General features: G+C 36.3%; 1 protein-coding gene across 2 annotated transcripts in view; it reads right to left on the bottom strand.

Annotated features, from left to right (window-relative positions):
• Positions 1-21,255, bottom strand: part of TMTC2 (transmembrane O-mannosyltransferase targeting cadherins 2) — a 452,862-nt gene that overhangs the window by 192,533 nt on the left and 239,074 nt on the right. For both annotated transcript variants that reach the window (XM_049883964.1, XM_049883965.1), the window contains exon 4: positions 11,007-11,121. In XM_049883964.1, the coding sequence (XP_049739921.1) occupies positions 11,007-11,121 (115 nt within the window). The remainder of the gene's footprint in view (positions 1-11,006; positions 11,122-21,255) is intronic.

Here is a 21,255-nt window from a genome sequence, read left to right as displayed (position 1 = left end):
GAAAACCAAAGAGCACAGCCTTCAATATGCATTACACCTTAACATAAAGAAAACAAAAATTCTCACAACTTGTCCAATAAGCAACATTACAATAAAGGGAGAAAAGATTGAAGTTGTTGAGGATTTCATTTTACTTGGATCCACAATCAACACCCATGGAAGCAGCAGTCAAAAAACCAGAAGACACATTGCACCGGGCAAATCAGCTGCAAGAGATCTCTTCAAAGTGTTAAAAAGCAAATACATCACCTTGAGGACTAAGGTGCGCCTGACCCAAGCCACGGTGTTTTCGATCACCTCATATGCGTGTGAAAGCTATACAATGTATAAGGAAGACCGAAAAAGAATTGACGCCTTTGACTTGTGGTGTTGGAGAATATTGAATATACCATGGACTGCCAAAGAATGAACAAATCTGTCTTGGAAGAAGCACAACCAGAATGTTCCTTGGAAGCAAGGATGGCAAGACTGTGTCTCACATACTATGGACATGTTGTGAGGAAAGATCAGTCCCTGGAGGAGTAATCGTGCTTGGTAAAGGAGAGGGTCAGCAAAAAAGAGGAAGACCCTCAACCAGATGGATTGACAGTGGCTGCAACGATGGGCTCATGCATAGCAACAATTGTGAGGATGGTGTAGGATCGGGTAGTGTTTCCTTCTGTTGTGCACAGGGTCACTATGAGTCTGAACTGACTGGACGGCACCTAGCAAAAACAACAACAACAACTTCACTCACTTATTGCCTTAGGCTGCATTGCTCTAGAGAAGACAAGTTGACAGACAACCTTAACCACATGCTTGTCTTTCTAGCATCACTCCCTTTTCACCTTTCCAAATTGAGTTAGAAATAATAAATGACCAATTCTTTATCTTCTCACAATAATGTAAGAAAAGGTGTTACTGTATTGCTTAAAATTATATATTTAAATCTGAACTTCAAGTTACTTGAGACCCAAAACTACATTCCCCATTGTCAGCATATTCTCAACATCTTGTACAATGCCTGTCACTCTGAAGACGCTCAGCATCTGTTGAACAAGTTAATGGATCCTTATTTCTGACATGTGAATATTCTAAATCATAAATGTACTCAAAAGATGTAATTGGTATTGATCCAAGTTTACAATTGGTTATTCTTTTTCAGAAATGTGCTTGCACTGGTGATATCTGATATAGGTGTTATAAGTATTAAGGATTTTAGAGAGGTAAGAAAAGAAATTTCCTTTGAGAGTTAACCTGTAAAATCAGTTCAGAATGACTCAGAGAACAGGTGTGTAAAATCAGCTGAGGAAAGAAGAGGGCTCCCAAGCTAGCAAGTATGAAGTGTAACTTGTTTGACTGTATTACTGCAACAACTCAGTACAAAATGTAAAAGTGTAAATAAAAGAGCAGGTGTTGAGACTTGGAAGATCTGTAAACGCAAATGCATAGAGCCAAAAGCCAAGAAAAACTATCCTAGCACTTTCCAGGGAAGGAGGAGCTATCTTAGACTAACGTCATTATAAATTTATTCATTCAATACTCCTTAGCCTGATGCTCATATAAATTGGATGTATTCAACACTCTAATCAATGTGCTCACCAAACAAACTTGTGATTCCCATGCAGACTTGTCTAGACTTCGAATTCTTCTAGTATCTGTGACAATATAATGGGGAAAATCCGATTAAAATGTTGGCATTCTGGGACTTTCTCAACCTTGTATGTGTTTTTGTTTCGGTAAGTAGATGTCTTCGGGACTGATCACCACAGGCAACTAAGCACCAGGCATCTGGCCAGATCCAGCCTCTTCCCTCAGACCACTTGCTGAAACGTACTAACGCTACTGACTGTGTGACAAGATGAGTTTTTATGTTACATGCAATCTGTAATTTTAACTAACAATCATATATGATTCTTAACATCATAGAACTTGCAACAGAGAATGTTTCATCTTCTGTGTGTGTGTTTTAATTGACTTGCATGGATTTTAATAACACGTTCTTTATAAATCACTCTGACCTCCCCTTTACCATCCTGCTGACATCCAGGTCACCCTATAGTAATTCTCTTGTCTTAATCCACATCTGGCAGTTTGACAAGACAGACTTTGCTGAATTTATTGGATATAATATCTCATGGCCAAAACTAAAGAAAGGAAAATTTAATGCTAATAAATATTCAAGAATTTATATGCACAAATGCCTATCTGTTTGATGAAATCATTAAGCAAGATCAGTTTTCCCTAGGTTCGAAAAAAATCACTAATCTTTACTTTCAAAAAGTTTCTCAAAAAAGGCAAGAGTTATATTTTTGGCAGATCAATATTTTTTTTCCTGCAGAGATACTTAATATTACAGTAAGTAGACAAATTAGAATTGAAAATTCCTAAGAGACAAATTTATACAATGTGATTTTATGAGCAAAATTCAATTGCATAAATACTATTATATTCAAAGTCGGGTTTTAAAGAGGCTATTTATTGATATTTGAAGACGCCTTGGGAGTATAAAGGTTAAGTGCTTGACTTCTAACCATAAGTTTGGCAGTTAGAACCCACCCAGTGCCTCTGCGGGAGAAAGACCAGGCAATCTGTTCCCATAAAGAGTATGGACTAGGAAACCTTTTGGGCAGTTCTATTCTGTCACATGGGGTCGCTAAGGCACCTAACAACTACAACACAACACTGACATTTTAAGGACCATGAAATATTTTATCATACCATATATAATAAATCAGAATAAATGTGTATAATTAATTATTTACTATTTATATTTTCCTAATTAACAAATGGAAATATCAGAATTTATTTTGTTGAAATGTCACTTGACTTGTTACTCTGTTAAGTAATGTATCCGTTATTTTCTCTTACCGATTCTGAAAAAATGATGTTTTCAATATGTTTGTAATAAAGAAGGCATTTCTAGGATTTGGTGGGGGGAAGGAAAGAGAACTCATGCCTTGACACTAGAGTCTGTAATGATATATTCCAGAACCTTTATCCCACATCAGTATGTATACAATAAGCACGGTCTCAGTGAGGGGGGTTTACTATGCTTGCGCTTTGTGGTCAGTGACTGTTTTCACACACATAATGTATATACATGTAATGGGAAAAAGCTGTGGAATAAATCAACATAGAAAATAGGATAAGTGAGTACAGCTAGTAACAAGAACTGGGAAAGAACTGGACAGCTAGGTATAACAGGCAGGCTATCCAACAAACTTGAACTAAGATTCTAGCATTGTTTGCAGTGAAGCAGATGCTAATTTCTACTCATTCATTAATTTATTAATCAGCACATACGTAGTTTAAAGCCCATGTGCCTGGTGTTGTGATCAGCAATGGGGAAAGAATGATATCAAAGCACACCCTGCCCTTAAAAAGATACATTATGATTAAGGGGAACAAGTTATCACAAATGCAAATTTGATCCAGACTAAAAAATGCCGAGGATTACTGCTCTTGTAATATTTGGGAGGAGTACCTATCTTCTAACTATGAAAGTGGGGAAAGCTATCTAGAAATCTTTCTCAAGACATCTAGGTCAATTGGCATAACAAAGTTTATTAAGAAAATGTTTTGCATCGCACTTTGGTGAGTGGCCTCAGGGGTCTTAAAAGCTAGTGAGCGGCCATCTAAGATACATCAATTGTTCCCAAACCACCTGGAGCAAAGGAGAATGAAAAACACCAAAGACACAGGAAAATATTAGTCCAAGAAACAAAAAGGGCCACATAAACCAGAGACTCCATCCGCCTGAGACCAGAAAAACTAGGTGGTGTCCAGCTACCACCAATGACCGCCCTGACAGGGAACACAACAGAAGAGTCCCTCACAGACTAGGAAAAAAGTGGGGCACAGAACTGAAATTCTAGTAAAACGACCAGACTTAAATGGTCTGACTGAGACCTGAGGGACCCCAGCAGAGATGGCCCCAGACTCCCTGTTAACCCAGAACTAAAACCATTCCCGAAGCCAACACTTCAGACAAAGATTAGGCTGGATTATAAGACATTAAATGATACTTGTGAAGAGTGTACTTCTCAGCTCAAGTAGATACATGAGACTAAAAGGGCAGCTCCTGTCAGGAGGTGAGATGAGAAGGCAGAAAGGGATAAGAGCCAGTTGAATGGACATGGGAAATCTGGGGTGGAAAGGAGGAGTGTGCTGAAATATTACAGGGATAGCAACTAATGTCACATAACCATGTGTGTATAAATTTCTGTATGAGAAACTATCTTGAGCTGTAAATTTTCACTTATAGCACAATTAAAAAAAAAAATTTTTCCCTAAGAAGTGTCACTTTAGGTGAGATATAAAAGGCAAAAGAGTGGGGAGTAGGGTGTAAAAGGGTCAGAGGGGATGTGAAGGAGGAAGATGTTGCAAGCAGAATAGATGGTATCTGCGGAGGTGTACCACTGAGTAAGGATATGGCATACTGGGGAAAACTATAAGAAAGAACCTTAGACAACAGCCAGATATATGCCTAAGCAACAACAAAAAAACTTGGAATCAGCATATTTAGGAAAATAAAACCTAAACAACCAGCTAAAAAAAAGTAATGAGAGTAGGAAAGGTTCTAAGTCACATTAGCAAAAACTTTCTTTAAAAAAAATAAGAATAAACTTCAAATATGTGAGACTTTTGCAGACAAAAATATAAAACTTTAATGAAGGAAATTTCAAAAAAAATAAAATAAATGCAGAAATGCAAGTATCTGAAAAGTAAAATTCAAGAGTATAATGGTGTCAGTTCTCAATCTTTAATATATAAAGTCGCCACAAAACCAATGAAAACCCCAACTCAACTTCCAATGCAACTTTGCAAGCCTATAATCAAGTTCACATTAACTATAAAATGCATGAGTCATCAGGAAATTTCTGAAAACAAGTAGCAAGGATGGGAGACTTGCCTTTTAAATATAAAAAAATTAGTAGAAATTATAATAAGTTAAACTATTTGTTCTTGGTTTGAGACTGAAAATGCTTACCAATATATCAAAAAGGAGTCCACAACAACAAATCTATGCATATGTAAGGATTTACTCTAGGTGACAAGTTACATTCAATTACATGAGAATATTAGTTTTCACTTGGGAAAAAATTACATCTTTACTTAATACAAAAATAATAAAACCAGGGTAAATTAAGGGACTATACAAAAAAGCAAAAAATAATTCTAAAAATATTCAAAAATTCTGCAATGATTTTTTAATAGTAGGCTGTGAATGATCTTATTCATAAAGACTGAAAGCACAGGGGCTTTAAATGAAACAACCTATAGATTTTTTTCCAAATAAAAATTTAAGAGTTACATGCAATAAAGGAAATCATAAGGAAGTAAAAATTTAAGCAAACACTGGAAGAAACTATTTACCAAACAGATGTATGTGTATATACATATAAGTGTGTGGGAACATTTTACTTAAAATATAAAAGCCGATTTAAAAAAATATTCCACCCAATAAAAACTAGGCAAGAAATATGAATAGTTAATCCCAAGGAAAATTACAGAGGCAATAAACTAAGAAAAATTACTCATCTCCACTTGAAATAGGGAAATGAAGAACAAAACAATATAGTTGTGAAATCATCCCACTGGGCATGTATCAACAGACTTCATGTAATAGCCCCAATGTAAACAAATGTTCATCAAAAGGGGAGTAGTTATACACATTGTGACACATCTGCACACATACAAAAAATTAAAAATCAATGGAGATGCATATATAAGGAAATAAAAAATACGTATGTAAATCTACATATATAAATACATTATTGCTTGCTACAAAACAAAACAAAACAAACTTGAAAGGATACACACCGTAAGAGGGAAAGGGTCATGAATGCAATAAGAGGACTTCCTTTCTTTATTCCATATTCTTCAATACTGTTTGAATGTTTTACAACAAGACTGTATTCATTGTTTTAAAAAAACCTGTTTGCCGTTGAGTCAATTCTGACTTACATCGACCCTACAGGACAGAATAGAACTGCCCCCACAAGGTTTCTGAGTAGCAGCTGGTGGATTACTGTCTGATAGGGTCACTATGACTAGGAATTGACTTGATGGCAATGGGTTTTATACCTGTGGTTGTAATTCCATTTGGGAATGGACTTTTTTGTCACGTTAATAGGGTAATATTACTGTACAAAGTGTATCTTAAATCCTTCTCTTTTGAGATATAAGCCAAGCAGATTATGTACAGAGAAGCAAGCTGAGATGGGGGCAGACAGATGCCATGCACATGAAGATCACCAAGGAGCCAAGGAATAGATGCTGTACAGAGACAAGGACCTTCCTCCAGAACCGACTGAGAAAGAAAGCCTTCCCCTAGAGCCGGTGCCCTGAATTCAGGCTTCTAGCCGCCTAAACTGTGAGAAAATAAATTTCTGTTTGTTAAAGCCACCTACCTGTGGTATTTCTGTTATAGCAGCACTAGATAACTAAGACAGATGTGCTAATCATATTTTTTAAATAGAAGCATAAAAACAAAAATACACTAATTAATTTAAAGTTTATCTCTGCCTTCTTAAAATTATCCTATGTCCAGTTGGTAGTGACATACCTCACTGTTTTGAAGTTACATAATAATGTATGTTTCCAGGTTATTTTCCCAACAAAATTTTCTAATAATATGATAAACAGATTTTTTTCAATAATTTACAAAGTTACTTGCTACCATCTTGTAAGGTTATGAACATGGACTGTGTACAAAAAGTCTAGGTTACTCATTAAAAGTCAAGTAGAGGACTTAATGGAAGCTATGATTCTCTAAAGTTTCTAAAATTCATTAACAACAATAGGTATTTCATGACAACTAATACGAAGAGGTTTGTAAGTTTCAGACTTTGGTCACAGGAACCATCAAAGCTATTTTCTCCCCTATCGGCTGCACGACTTTTACACTGAAACTGCACTGAAAGAAAGGCACCCGAGGGAAAGCAGCTCTCCTCCCCTGTGCTTTAGCTGTAAGCTCTCCTAGCAGTCAGGTAAATGATTAACTAATTGCATGCTGGCAACAGCTGATCTTACATTCCAGAGAGGGAAGTAATGTTCTTCCTTTCAAGTCACCAAAGCTGACCACATGAATGTCACACACCCTGAGCCCAGACTTTGTCAAGGAGCCTCCTTCCTCCCCTTCACTTTTTCTTATGCACATACCCATTGCTCACAAGTCAATTCCGACTCATAGTGACCCTATAGGGTTTCCAAGGCTGTAAAACTGTTCGGAAGCAGTCTGTGACATCTTTCTCCTGGAGAGCAACTGGTGGGTTTGAACCGCTGGCCTTTTGGTTAGTAGCCGAGCACTTAACCACCGTGCCGTCTGTCAGTACACGGAAGCAAAAAAAAAAAAAAAATGCCATCAAGTCGATTCTGATTCGTAGCAACTCTATAGGACAGAGTGGAACTGTCCCTAGAGGTTCCAAGGAGCACCTGGTGGATTTGAACGGCCGGCCTTTTGGTTAGCAGCTGTAGCTCTTAACCACCACGCCACCAGGGTTTCCTCCTATGCACACAGACACCTCTGTGTAAGTCTATGTAAGTCTCTGGTCCCTCTGCCCCTTTGTTCCCTTTATCTACAGCATATCAAAGGACCATGCTGGTGTAGAAGTTTCTGTGTCAACTCACCCAGGAACAAAGGACCTTTTTGGGCAGAACTGGTATGAGATGCAATTTTACCGTTTCCTCTCTGTCCCAATTACCATGTAAGTAATAAAGCTTATGAAAATGTCCTTGAGAGCCACTGCCCTGAATGAACTTACTTTTTTTCATTTCATGGTTAAAATGCAGGTCATTAAACATTTTGAAAGACACAACTATCACTGATGATATGAAATGTAATCAATGCCTGCTATTGCCATAGAGGAAAAAAGGAATGTTAACAAGTTAAATTTATTGGTGAGAATGAATAAGCTAATGAAATTCCTTTTCCTTCAGGAGCTGAAATAGAACAAGGAACAATTCTGCACATCACTGAAAATGCTATAATGACAATAGCATATACAGCCCAAGAGGAAACGTTTTTATTTGCCAAATTGTCTCTAAACAGTCCAAGTTAAAACTTGGCTTTTTTCTACCTATTTAACAGATATGGGGGAAAAAAAAGCTTGCTCTTTGACAAGATTTTTTGTAGAATTTAAGCCTCCTAAATTAAACTAACAATTAAATGTTGTTTAAAAACCTGTTGTATTAAAAAAAAAAAGTTATATTAATAAAAATATTTCAAGACCATTTATAACATTTATGACATATCCTATCCATATTAAAAAAAAAAAAAAAAGATCTTTTTAATATACACTTCTCCAGCAAGGCTTTTCCATTAGGGTTAGGGAAGGCCTATGCATACATTTTCATAGTTTGTATATGCACCTACAGATAAAGCTAAAGATGTAGCTTTTAAATTATATCTAAAGTAGATTTGTCTAATTGAATAAATTTCTCCTCTCAGCAAAGAATAAGTCCAAGAAAGCATGATTTTCTTTTTTTTTCAAGCTAGGCCCAAGAAGTTGGTAACTTTTCAACTGGTGGCTATGGATAAAAGAGAGTAAGCTAAATTCAAAGTGTTGGTTCTTCAGCTTACTTTCTCCCCCAGAAAATTTATGGAGGATGTGCATCAGAAGAAAACTGACTTCTGTATTGAAAAGCATGGGACTCCTTTGACAACATCACTTTCAGATGCAAAAAAAAAAATTAGAAAAAACATTTGGGTAAATCTATTATTAAACTAGTAAGGTTCTTTTTCATGAAATAAAAATGTTATTAATTAATAATACAGTAACATCATATTTATTCAGATAAAGAGGACATGGGGAAGAGAGCATTTGTGGGAGTACTTTAGATATATTCATTCAAGTAAAGAAGAAGTTGCAAATTGAAATGACTTCAGTGAAGAAGATGGTAACATATAGGATAAAGTATCTAATACAGCAGAGAGTGGGTAGCAGGGAATGTGCAAACTGAGGAGATCATCTGAAGACATTCCAGATTTAAAAAAAAAAAAAAAAGTCAGTGCAGAATGTATCTTCTGGTGTTATTTGGCCCACTGGCCACTAGGTTGAGATTCTGGTGTTGTGTTAAAGACCGGGAGGTTAAAGGCAAGGTAAACATACAAGTCAGAAATTAAACTGAGCTATTCCTGTCTGCTCAGGAAAATTTCCTTAAGTACTGGTATAGTTTTTCTATTTTTGTCATTTTTAATTCTTTTATATCTGTGATTTTAGACTTAGCCAAAGGAAATATTCAGATATAAATATTAAAGGGGGTCCCTGGGTGGCACAAACAGTTAAGTACTCGACAACTAGCAGAAGGGTTGGTACTCAAACCCATCCAGAGGTGCCTTAGAAGACAGGCCTGGTGATCTGCTTCCAAAAGGTCACAACCTTGAAAACCCTATGGAGTAGTTTTACATTGCACATATGGGGTAGCCATAAGTCAGAACTGACTAAGAACAACAACCATTAAAGTTTGCAAATTATTTTGATACTGTCAATATTATATAGCATTTATTAAACACAAGCAGTAGACATCTTTTTTTTGCCTGGGACTGATCCTTCCTTTTAGGGAAGGTCTTCTTCATTCCATTCCAATTCTGGAGGCGCTGTCAACAGAGGTATCTCATGGTCCCTTGTTTCATCCAAGAGAAAACCATGACTCCAGGAGAGTCACGCAGACACCTTTTCTAGGATTAATTATAGACATCAAGACAAAAAAGTTCTCTTTTCTTTGGAGAACAAGAAAAGTCAGGCTATTGTATGCGTAATAGTGCCAGGGATCATCTTCCTCATGCTAACTACGGAGTCCCACAGAGAATGCAGAGAACCCAAGGGAAAGCAGAGCCACAAGATGGAGACAGATTCCTGGAACTTAATCGAGCTCCTGGATCTAACTGTGCCTGCAGGTAGTCGACCCCAGAAATTTTCAGTTATGGGAGTCAACCGATTCTCTTTTGTGCTGAAGCAAATTTGGACTAGGTTTCTATTTCTTACAAAATATTTTCATAAATATAGTAGACAAGGAAGGGATTTCAGTTTAATTTGCATTTGTCCATTCACATCTCATTGTTACCCCCTAGGGATTTCCATTCAAAGACAAGACCAATTTTTCCCATAAGGAATTTTTGACCCAAACATGCATAAATATTCTAAATCATACCAACTTTGTTTATAAACAGCAGTACCTTCTGAGGGGGAAAAAAAAAAAGCAGCAGCATGATCTTATTCTCTACCTCTCCACGTTCAGTACATATCTATATATACTTTAATGTCATCAATTTTAATAGAGGACAAAAATTCTATCATTATTAATAATCAAGGCATCAAGTGTATAAAGCATCATATATAATAGGCTTATTTTATGAATCCATCTAAACATTAACAAACTTAATAAAGGAACTTAAATTAATATTTATGCTATATGATATTTAAAAAAAAAACAAACTCACTGTCATCGAGTTGATTCCAACTCATGGCGACCCTAAGGGACAGAGTAGAACCGCCCCATAGAGTTTATCTTTACAGAAGCAGACTGCCACGTCTTTCTCCCACGGAGTGGCTGGTGGGTTCGAACTGCTGACCTTTTGGTTAGCAGCCAAGTACATCACCACTGAACCACCAGGGATCCTATATGATATTATATAACCTGAACCCACTGCCATCAAGTTGATTGACTCATAGCAAACCTTTGGGACAGAGTAGAACTGCCCTATAGGGTTTCCCAGGACAGGCTGGTAAATTTGAACTATCAACCTTTTGGTTAGCAGCCATAACTCTTAATCACTGAACCACCCGGGTATATGTAAAAAAAATCAGCCATGATACATCAATACAAATGAGCATCGATGACGTGGCCCAAAACAAAGAAATCACAAATCCCATCTACCTAGTAATCTCAGAGGTATGATTAATGAAAAGACTGTTGCAGAAGAACAGCTGTCATCATTTCCATTTCCAGCAGTTAAATCAATAGTCTCTTTCACAGCAGGTTTCAAAGGTGAACCAAACCAGAAAGCAATGCATACTCACAAATTATAAAGCATGTCGGCCATGTTGCTGCGGTAGTACAAAGCATTTCTATAGGCGCTTTCAGCTTCAGAAATTTTGCTCTGACTCTTCAGAACATTTCCAAGATTACCCCATGCTGCCAGGAAGAGAAAGAAGCATTCAGACTGAGCCTCAATCCAATTAAATGTGACATAATATCAGGCCATCAGGAAGTAGCACAGGGAGAGAGAACCTTCATAAAACACTTTTAAGAAGGAAAATTTATTTCTTTTATACTTTAGCATTTCATCAAACCAGGAGATTAAATATAATCAAAGTCTAAATACATCTCACATAATTATTATGTCTCAAAGCTGATACACATATACGGTTCATCATAAGGCCAAGAACAACGTTATCTTAAGATCACCTACAAAGACATCATACACTTTCAAATTTCAGTGGGGTCGTCACAGCCTGAAATTACTGTAGACTTACTGGGGCAGAAACCGCAAGAAATCATCTTAAAATAAACAAAGATTTCATTTAAGTACGAAAAAACTCATAAATGACACAGAAGAACTGAGGATGAAAAGTAAGATAATTAAACAACATTAAAGCTATAAAGAGGCTTAAGAGTCATCAGAACATATCAGTAAAACATTATGCTTCTTAAAACAATTCAGTATATATCATTTGCTCAGATACAAGGTTCTTTTATACCCTTCCCATTAATTTATTTGTAAGGAGATCAGTGTCTCCACACAGTCATGTTGAAAAATACGTATTTTCTGTGGGTCCTTTATTCCCTTCCCCAAAATAATCATGATTTCTTAACATTAACAAAACAAAATGCACAGAAACCACATCTGTCCACATAACATGCCTCTCAGAGAGAACTATCCCTCAACCATGGCTGCTTTCTTTTTTTTCTTCTTACAAGGAGATGTGGAGTTGGGTCCAGAAATCAGAGTCCCTCCCCATTAGAAGATGGAGATAAGAAGAAGGCAACCTTATTATGCTTGTCAAGATGTATTTATGTGGGTAATTACTAACTACATCTAAAGAATGAGAGGAGCCTGGAGGTATCAATATTTAATATATAAATTTATATAAAAAGTATAACCAAACCTGTTGCTGTCAAGTCGATTCCGACTCATAGTGACCCTACAGGACAGAGTAAAACTGCCCCATAGGGTTTCCAAGGAGCAGTTGCTGGATTCGAACTGCTGACCTTTTGGGTTAGCAGCCAAATGTTTAACCACTGCGCCACCAGGGTATAGGCTCTTTCAATTCCTGATCTGCCTTGTGCCTCAGTTTTACTCATCTGTGAAATGGAAGAATGCCTAGTGTCTCTTGGGTTTCGTGATGATGATTAAATGAGCTAATACACACAAGGTGCTTAGGGCAGTTGCTAGTGCACTAGTAAACATTCAACAAATTAATGAATTTTACTATGGTGATGCTGTTTGCAACTGATGACAGTTTAGTGTTATTTATGGAAATAATATTAAATATAAAGTATTTTGTGCCTTCTTATCACCCAGAAAGAATAATAGTTTTTATGTACGGAAATTCAGTTACCTCCTTTTGCTTCTGATAGAAGGCAATGGAGTCAGTGAACTGACTTTCCAGTGAACAGGATTATCCACCATCCAATGGTGCCACATACCAGGCCACACACTTGACATCTGTTAATTCATTGAGCTCTCACCACAGTCCCTGTACATAAATGTTATGCCTATTCTGTGGATGAGGAAACAGACTAAGAAGCACTAAATAATTTGCCAAAATAATACTGGAGTGTTAGAGAGACAATTCCAATCCAGAGCTGGTTGCGTCCAAGTTTTTCCACCTTCCAGTCAGCATTTTCATACCACCCTTCATCTACTGCTTCAAACCAATATTCACATACTATGAATTAGGTCTTGGCATTATGAATCTGAACACTTACTTTGAAAGATAAAATAGTCACTTAAAATACTGCCAAATTCAACCACTAAAATCGACAACAGGAAGTATACAAAAGAAATAGTAAATAAATAGTATAATAAATTAGAATTATCTTCAAACTCAATAGGTATAACACTACACGTATTTTATATCTGAAGCCCGGGTGGTGCAGTGGTTAAGAGCTATGGCTCCTAATCAAAAAGTCAGCAGTTAGAACCCACCAGCTGCTCCTTTGAAACCCTGTGGGGCAGCTCCACTCTGTTCTACAGGGTTGCTATAAGTTGGAATTGACCCGACGGCAACTTGTTTGGTTTTGTTTGCTTTTATTTTATATCTAACCCCTACCCCCAAATTAATATAGGATGGCTCTACTGAGACTTATAATACCCAGACTATTTTTCTCCCTACCCCATCCCTCCAAAGGTTGGCATTTACTAAATGAAAATATGTATGTATTGGAATCATTCCAGAGAAATGCATTCAAATATTAATTGAAACATCAGGAAAACTTCATTATAATGCTACTACCATCTAAACCATACTCTTAGAACGCTAAAGCTGAAGAAAACATTATATATAGCGAGGAGATACTTTGAATATTTTAAAGCATATTTCCAAAGAAACAAATTGAGCTTTTTTTCAAGTTCTTATTTCCCAATTAAATAATGAACTAACAAGTGTTTTCTCTTGTTACTCATCAACAGATATTTAGCTATGTCTAGAATATATATGTTCACTCATTTAGTTGGTTGTTTATTCATTCATAAAGTATCCATTCATTAAAGTTATTTGTTAAGAACCTATTTTGTGCCAAGAATTTTATTAGGAGCTGGAGCACCGGTGGCATAGCAATTAAGAACTCAGCTCCTAACCGAAAGGTCGGCAGTTCAAATCCACCAGTCACTACTTGCAAGTCTTATGGGGCAGTTTTACTCTGTCCTCTAGGGTCCATATGAGTTGGAATCTCCCCTAGACAGGGCACTCAGTACACCAAACTAGTCAAGGTCCCATTCACATGTAACTTCTGTTGGAGGTGGGGTGAGGAAGGTTGGATCTACATAATAAAATAAATGAATTAACTTAAAATAGTAATAAACACTGCAAATAAAATAGAGTGAAATGGAGCAGATAAGGCTTATTAAGATAGGAATATATTAGAGATAAGGAAATGGGTGATGTTTGGTATCTAAGGGGTAAAATGTCAGCCTTACAAAGAACAGTGATTCCAAGCAAGGGAAATAGTTATAACAAAGGATCTGGGCTGTGAAGAGTCTTTGTATTGTTGAGGAACAAAAAAGTCATTTAGGTGGCTGGAAATGATGGGGTGCAAAGATGAAGTCACAGAGATGGTCAAGGGTCCAATCATGTAGGGTCTGGTGGACTACGTTAAGAAGTCTGAAGGCTATTTTATTTATAGCTGATGGGGATTTTCAGCAAACAAATTTTTTAATATGATTTGCATTTTCAAAATGATCACTCTGTCTCCTGTCTCAAAACGGGACTCACTGCAAAGGAACAAAAGGAGCAGCAGTGAGGCTAGTCAGAGGGTAACGACAGTAATTTCAAGAGCAAAATTAGGATGGCTTCCACCAGAATGGGCAGCAGAGGAGATGGTTATTTCAAAGTGAGAAAACAACTTAGAAATTAAAAATCAAGGGCAAGGTTAACTGTGGCAAAGCCATAGATGTAAAACTAAGTTTCCTGCCTCTTAGACCAAATGAAAAGCTCTTGCATCTTGATAACTAAGTCAGTACCCTATACACCAGGGGAAGGAAAAAAGAGTCACCAACTTAAGCACATATTTTTTAAACCCTTTTAACTGCTTGTGGATGGGGGTGGGGGGTGGCGGTGGTCGGCAGCCCTGATGTCTGGATCTAATCTGCTGATCTGACACAGCCAGGCCATTTTGTCCTCCTGTTGTACGTAAACAATCTTACAGACACCAGCTTCACAGAAGATTTCTATGAGGCCATGATTAAATGAGACAAAGCAAATCCACTTCATAATTTTATCTAAACACAGACAAAAGCAGGGTTCCGTACAATCCACAAAATACCAAACATCCTCCTCTCCTGCTAAATCTAAAACAAACCCCTGCTTCCTTAGACTCTTCCCCAAATCACCCAACTAAAGCCCAAATTCTGTAATAGGATACATATAACGAGATACCCCACGGTTCCCCATGGCATAGTGTTCTTCCTTGCTACAATCAGTATTAATCCAAATTCTTACCACAGGTGTGCTCCTGGTGACTTTGGGCTTAAGGACATTAACGTAGAGGATTTCATCACACTTAAATACAAAAAGAATTTCCCTTCAAAATTCCATTTTCTTTAGATAATTGTTCTATCAAAAGCATTTATACATGGGTTTATCAAAGCAGCTTTTAGGTTTTTAAAGTAAGAGCTGCCAAAACTAAAATTAAAAATGTCACATGTTTTTTAGTGTTAAAATTGGTCACATTTTCCATAATTTCAATTCTAAATGTGATTGATTTTTGCATCAGTACTACCAAAACTCAGTGCTAACGAAAAGGTAATATATAAAAATATAAAGCTACACTGTACAATATGACCTAAAATTAAAATCCTATCTACAGCCTACTGAATAGTAATTAACTCTTTTCATGGAAGCCCTTCATTAATTATATTTCAATGATTAAATGAAAAGTGAACAAAAATATCGTGGTAGAATTGAGAACCCATTTAAAATCCAGCTAGTGCAGATATATTATACTTTAAAGAACACACATTAAAGTATAAGAAGTATATCTTAAATGGGCTGATGTGATATATTAACCCATGAAATTAACCAGCGTAAGCTGACTTTTGTTTTTTTTTTTTTTTTTGGTCTATTACTTGATAAATTTGATCACACCAACCAAGTCAACTGGATATTTTAATATCATTTCAATTTTAAAATTTATCTGGTCTGACCTCTTAAAAATATCCAAACTAAAAACTGATTCTCAAGAAATATTCTGAGGTTTATGCATGCGACAATTTAACAATATAAAGATGTCAAATCTTTCAAAATTAATCTATAAATTCTATGTCATTCCACTCAATATGTCAGTTACATTTATTGAGGAACTCAAAAAAACTTATTCTAACCATAGTATATAAGAGAAATGAAACTGGATTCTTCATAACATATGCACCATATACAAAGGTAAGCCCCAGATCATCTACAAAGTTAAATGTGAGAGTTAAAAACTAAAAAAGCTAGCAGAAGAATACATAGAAGGGTATCTCTGCGGAGTACAGAACGACTTCTTAGTAAGACCCCCAAAGACAACTCAAAAAGTAAACAGTTGATGGATTTATGTACCTGAAATGAAGTCCTTCTATTTATCGAAGGACACTATGAACCAAGTTAAGTATACAACACATGATAAACTAGGAAAAGATATTTCAACATCTAAAACAGAATGAGACTGTAGAAAATATAAAAGGAATTACTACAAAGCAGCAAGAAAAAGACAGGAAACCCAACAGAAAAAAAAGCGGGGCGGGGGAAGGGAGGGACAAAGAATAGGAACCAGATTGTATAAAAAGGGAAACCAAAATAAACAGCAGTGTTTTAACTAATACACAGATTCCTCAGTAACACAGAGAAATGCAAATTACAACAATGAGATCCCTTTTACACTCACACTGGCAAAAATTTGTTAAATGGATAAAGCTCAGTTCTATTTGAAATTGGGGGGGAGGACTCTGCACTGTTGGTGGCAGTGTAGCCTGTTGCAGCCGTTATGTTGGACCCTTTGACAGTACCCAGACAAATCAACAAATAAATCAAAGATTAACCTAAGGATAAGCCCTGACCAACAATCACACACCTGGGTACCTATCCCAGAGAACATCTGAGAGCGTTCGTACAGGCCTCTTGGTGGCATTGGCTGAGAGTGGGAAGTAATCTAGCTGCCCACCACAGGAACATGATACAGGACACACACTTTATGAATTACTATGCAGCAGTTTGAAGCAAAAAATTCCATCCAAACGTGGGGAGATGAATAGATCTTAAAAGCCTTATTAATAAGATCAAAAACCAGAATGCATTTTGTGTCACGATCCCAGTTATAAAAGGAAAAATTATTTCACACCTCAAAAAGTAACCTTTTACCACAGTATATTATACATTTAAAGATACAAATCAAGTACATTAGAGCAGATACCTACAGTGCGGAGAGAAAATGAAGTTGAGAATGGAGATCAAAGAAAAAGAAATGGGTAAATAAAGGAGAGAAAGCTTGCAGGAATCATCCTCACAAATGGCTATGAACCAAGGAATATAATTAACCTAACCCTCTGCACCTAGGCTCAAGGCGAGGGATGGAGAGGGAAGGAGAAAAGGAGGAGGAAGGGAACAGAGGGTGGGAGAAAAAGAAGGAAAGGAAGAAAATTAAGGTCACACTCCACATTCTTTTAAAATAGAGATGGGATTATCCTATATCCTACTTAAGCAATAAAAGGTTTTAACATTCATTAAACTTCTTTTTCATGTAGTAAAACAATTCAAAACAGATGTTTGGGATTAGTTTCACATTTTCACTTTGGTACTTAAACTTTGGACCAACAAATCTTAAGGATCTTTTATTTTCATTAACATTTAATATCCTTTATGTTGTATTACAAGCATACATCTTTTAAGCACATCAATATATTAATGTGTTCACTTCATGTAATGACCTTTAAAAGCACATTTTTATTGGAATAAAATTCCCAAAATTTGTCCAAGAAGTTGTAATGCAGCCTAAATAACAGTTATCCATGTTTTTAAAAGTCTATATTCTAATAGAGGATGCATGCAGACCAATCCAATTCATACTCTGAAGAGAAAATATAAACACGGGATTTATTTGAAGTTCAAAAAATATTGAAATTTGTTTTAAAACCTCAATGTAATTTTTAAGTTTTTCCCAACAGAGTATCCAAATATTCAGAGTACTCAGTTAATACCTATTGATAAACAAAATTAATAAGAACTTGATTTCATTTGGGGGAACTCCTGTCCCATCTCATAGTGCTGTCCTGCAGCTTTACTACAGCCAAAAAGGAGGAAAAGAGAAGGGAGATAAAGAGGAAGATGGGAAGGAAAAAAGGTAAAAAAGGTAACAACAATAATAATAGTGTTTGTATTTACTTAATTACATGCTTTACGGTGTTCTAACTTAGCCTTAATAAAACCTTTGAGGTATATTCTTGTTGTTAGCTGCTGTAGAGTTGGCTTCAAACTCATGGTGGCCCCATGTACAATGGAACAAAACGTTGCCTGGTCCTCCACTATCAGTTCCAGTTCAGACAGCTGTGATCCATAGGGATTTATTGGGGGATTTTTAGAAGTAGATCTCCAGGCCTTTTCTGCTAGTCTGTTTCAGTCTGGAAGCTGTAACCTGTGCTACATCACAGCAATATGCAAGACTTTGATGACAGATGGGTAGTGGCTGTGCATGTCCAGAAACAGAACCTGGGTCTCCTATACGAAAGGGGAGAATTCTACCACTGCACGACCACTGCCCCCTTTGAAGTATATTACTATCTCCATTTTACTTAGATAAAACCGAAGTTTAGCTCTCTACAGTAGGCTGAATGACAAGGAAGGTCCAGATTTATTCCCAGCCATCTGAATCTAGTTAGAGGTAAGACCATACCACTCTCTCAACATTTAGTTCAAATACAAAGTGGAATGAAATACTACAGTTCTCAATGTGTCTTACATATTTCATTGAGGAATGAAGTATAATATGAAAACAAAATAAGCTATCCAAATGAGTCAGAGATGGTTGGGTCAAAACAACAATACCAACCACAGAAAAAAGCTACCTGCTACCCATATTCCATATCAGAAAAAAAAAAAAAAAAATGTCAAACTATATATTAATATATCAATGTTTCTCCAGGAATGTAATTTTAAATGTCATATTTTCCAGTTAATATATTGGACACAGAGCATATCTTCTCTGTGTAAATAAATGGCTCAAAGGTAATGAGGACTTAGGTATATTTATTCAGATATTCTAAGTGCTCAGCAGATGCCTTTCATGTAATGGAAACTTCATAAGCAATGTTTAACAAGTACATGACTTATTTCCTAAGACTAAGCATATACTTATTCAACCTGTATGCTGAGCACATAATCCAAGAACCTCCACTATATGAAGAAGGAAGTGGCATCAGGATTGGAGGAAGACTCATTAACAACCTGCAACATGCAGATGACACAACCTTGCTTGCTGAAAGTGAAGAGGCCTTGAAACACTTACTGATCAAGATCAAGACCACAGCCTTCAGTATGGATTGCACCTCAACATAAAGAAAACAAAAATCCTCACAACTGGGCCAATAAGCAACAGCATGATAAATGGAGAAAAGACTGAAGTTGTCAAGGATTTCATTTTACTTGGATCCACAATCAATGCCCATGGAAGCAGCCATCAAGAAACCGAACTACATACAGTAGTCCCCCCTTATCTTTGGGGGATATATTTCAAGACCTCCAGTTAATGCCTGAAACCAAGGATAGTACTGAATCCTATATATACTATGTTTTTTCCTATACATACATGTCTACGATAAAGTTTAATTTACAAATTAGGCACCAAAAAAAAAAAAAAACCCTGTTGCCGTCGAGTGGATTCCAAATAATAATAGATAACAACAATAACTAATAATAAAATAGAAGCACTTTATAGCTTCTCTTTGGCATATTCAAATTGCCAGCATAAATACTCTTGCACTTTGGGCCATTATTAAGTAAAATAAGGGTTCCTTGAACACAAGCACTGTGGACCATGGTTGAGGGAGTGCTGTATTGCACTAAGCAAATCTGCTGCAAAAGACTTCTTTAAAGTTTTAAAAAGCAAAGATGTAACTTTGAAGGCTCAGGTGTGCCTGACGCAGCCATGGTATTTTCATTCACTTCGTATGCATGCAAAAGCTGGACAGCAAATAAGAAAGACCGAAGAACTGATCCATTTGAATTATGGTATTGACGAAGAATATTGAATATACCATGGACTTTCAGAAGAACGAACAAATCTGTCTTGGAAGAAGTACAGCCAGAACGCTCCTTAGAAGTGAGGATGGCGAGACTCTGTCCAACGTACTCTGGACATGTTATCAGAAGGGACCAATCCCTGAAGAAGAACATCATACTGGGTAAAGCAGAGAGTCAGTGAAGAAGAAGAAGAAGACCCTCAATGAGATGGACTGACACAATGGCTGCAACAATGGGCTCAAACGTAGGAACAATTGTGAGGATGGCACATTTTTGAATGGTAAATGATCTAGAAATGGTAAATGATCTGCAATAGTACCTCCTAAGAACCCCTCAAAGTTCTCATTCAAACATACAGTAGTGCTAATAAGTTTACAAAGTAAATTCAAACTAACTCTAAACTATTACAATTTCATTTTGATTCACAATATCAATGGGAGATACGTGGCCACTTTTTTCAAGGATTTTTACTTTACACTAAAAGTTTGAGTAAATAATATATATTCATTTACTATAAAATAAAATAATTTTCTATGATTTTGACATACGTTGCTCTTTGAAAAATTTGCTAAAGGATATATGAGTCTCTTAATATTAATGTTTAATTTTCAGCTATTCACTAAAAGATTAAGAAGGAATTTTTTTTTTCTTCTAAGGTTTTAACTACTTAACATTCAGGTCTACATAAGCAATCATGCCTCTATGAATTTTCGTATCGCAGTTTAACTTCAGTGTTGCACTGAACACCGCCACCAAAATTATTAAGGACTCTCATCTTTGGTTCGCGCCTTCAGCTACCATTTATTTTTACCTTAGAACTTTAATACATGTCTTTAGTCCCTATGTCAAAATCTTGAACTCTGTAAAATTCTGCTAAAATACAACTATTTAGCTACATAAAATAAGGTCATAAATCCTAAATTTTGTTTGCTCCGGTTTTGAATTACTTGTTTGAAATCTGTATGATACCTCCAAGAAGAGTTAAAAATTCAAGTCTTTTGCCAGATATCTGCGAGAGACCACCTATAATATAAAATAAATACATGAGTGCCTAACACATATCTCATAAGAATAGTTTCGAGATTAAAGGCATACATTTTATGCTAAGGTTTGTGTATATCTTATCTCGTTTATTCCTCATAACAAATGAGATAGAACTTATCGTCCAGTTGTTATTTTTGTTGTTGTTAGCTTCGAGTCAGATTCCTATTCATGGTGATCCTATGCCCAACAGAACGAAATGCTGCCTAGTCCTGTGTCATCCCCATGATCAGTTATAGATTGGACCATTGTGATCCAAAGGGGTTTCACTGGCTGACTTGCAGAAGTAGACTGC

Source organism: Elephas maximus, chromosome 4 (assembly GCF_024166365.1).
Source record: "Elephas maximus indicus isolate mEleMax1 chromosome 4, mEleMax1 primary haplotype, whole genome shotgun sequence".
In the NCBI taxonomy this organism is placed as follows: Eukaryota; Metazoa; Chordata; class Mammalia; order Proboscidea; family Elephantidae; genus Elephas; species Elephas maximus.
The sequence above is the reverse complement of the archived record's forward strand: the minus strand, read 5'-3'. Positions and strand labels throughout refer to the sequence as shown.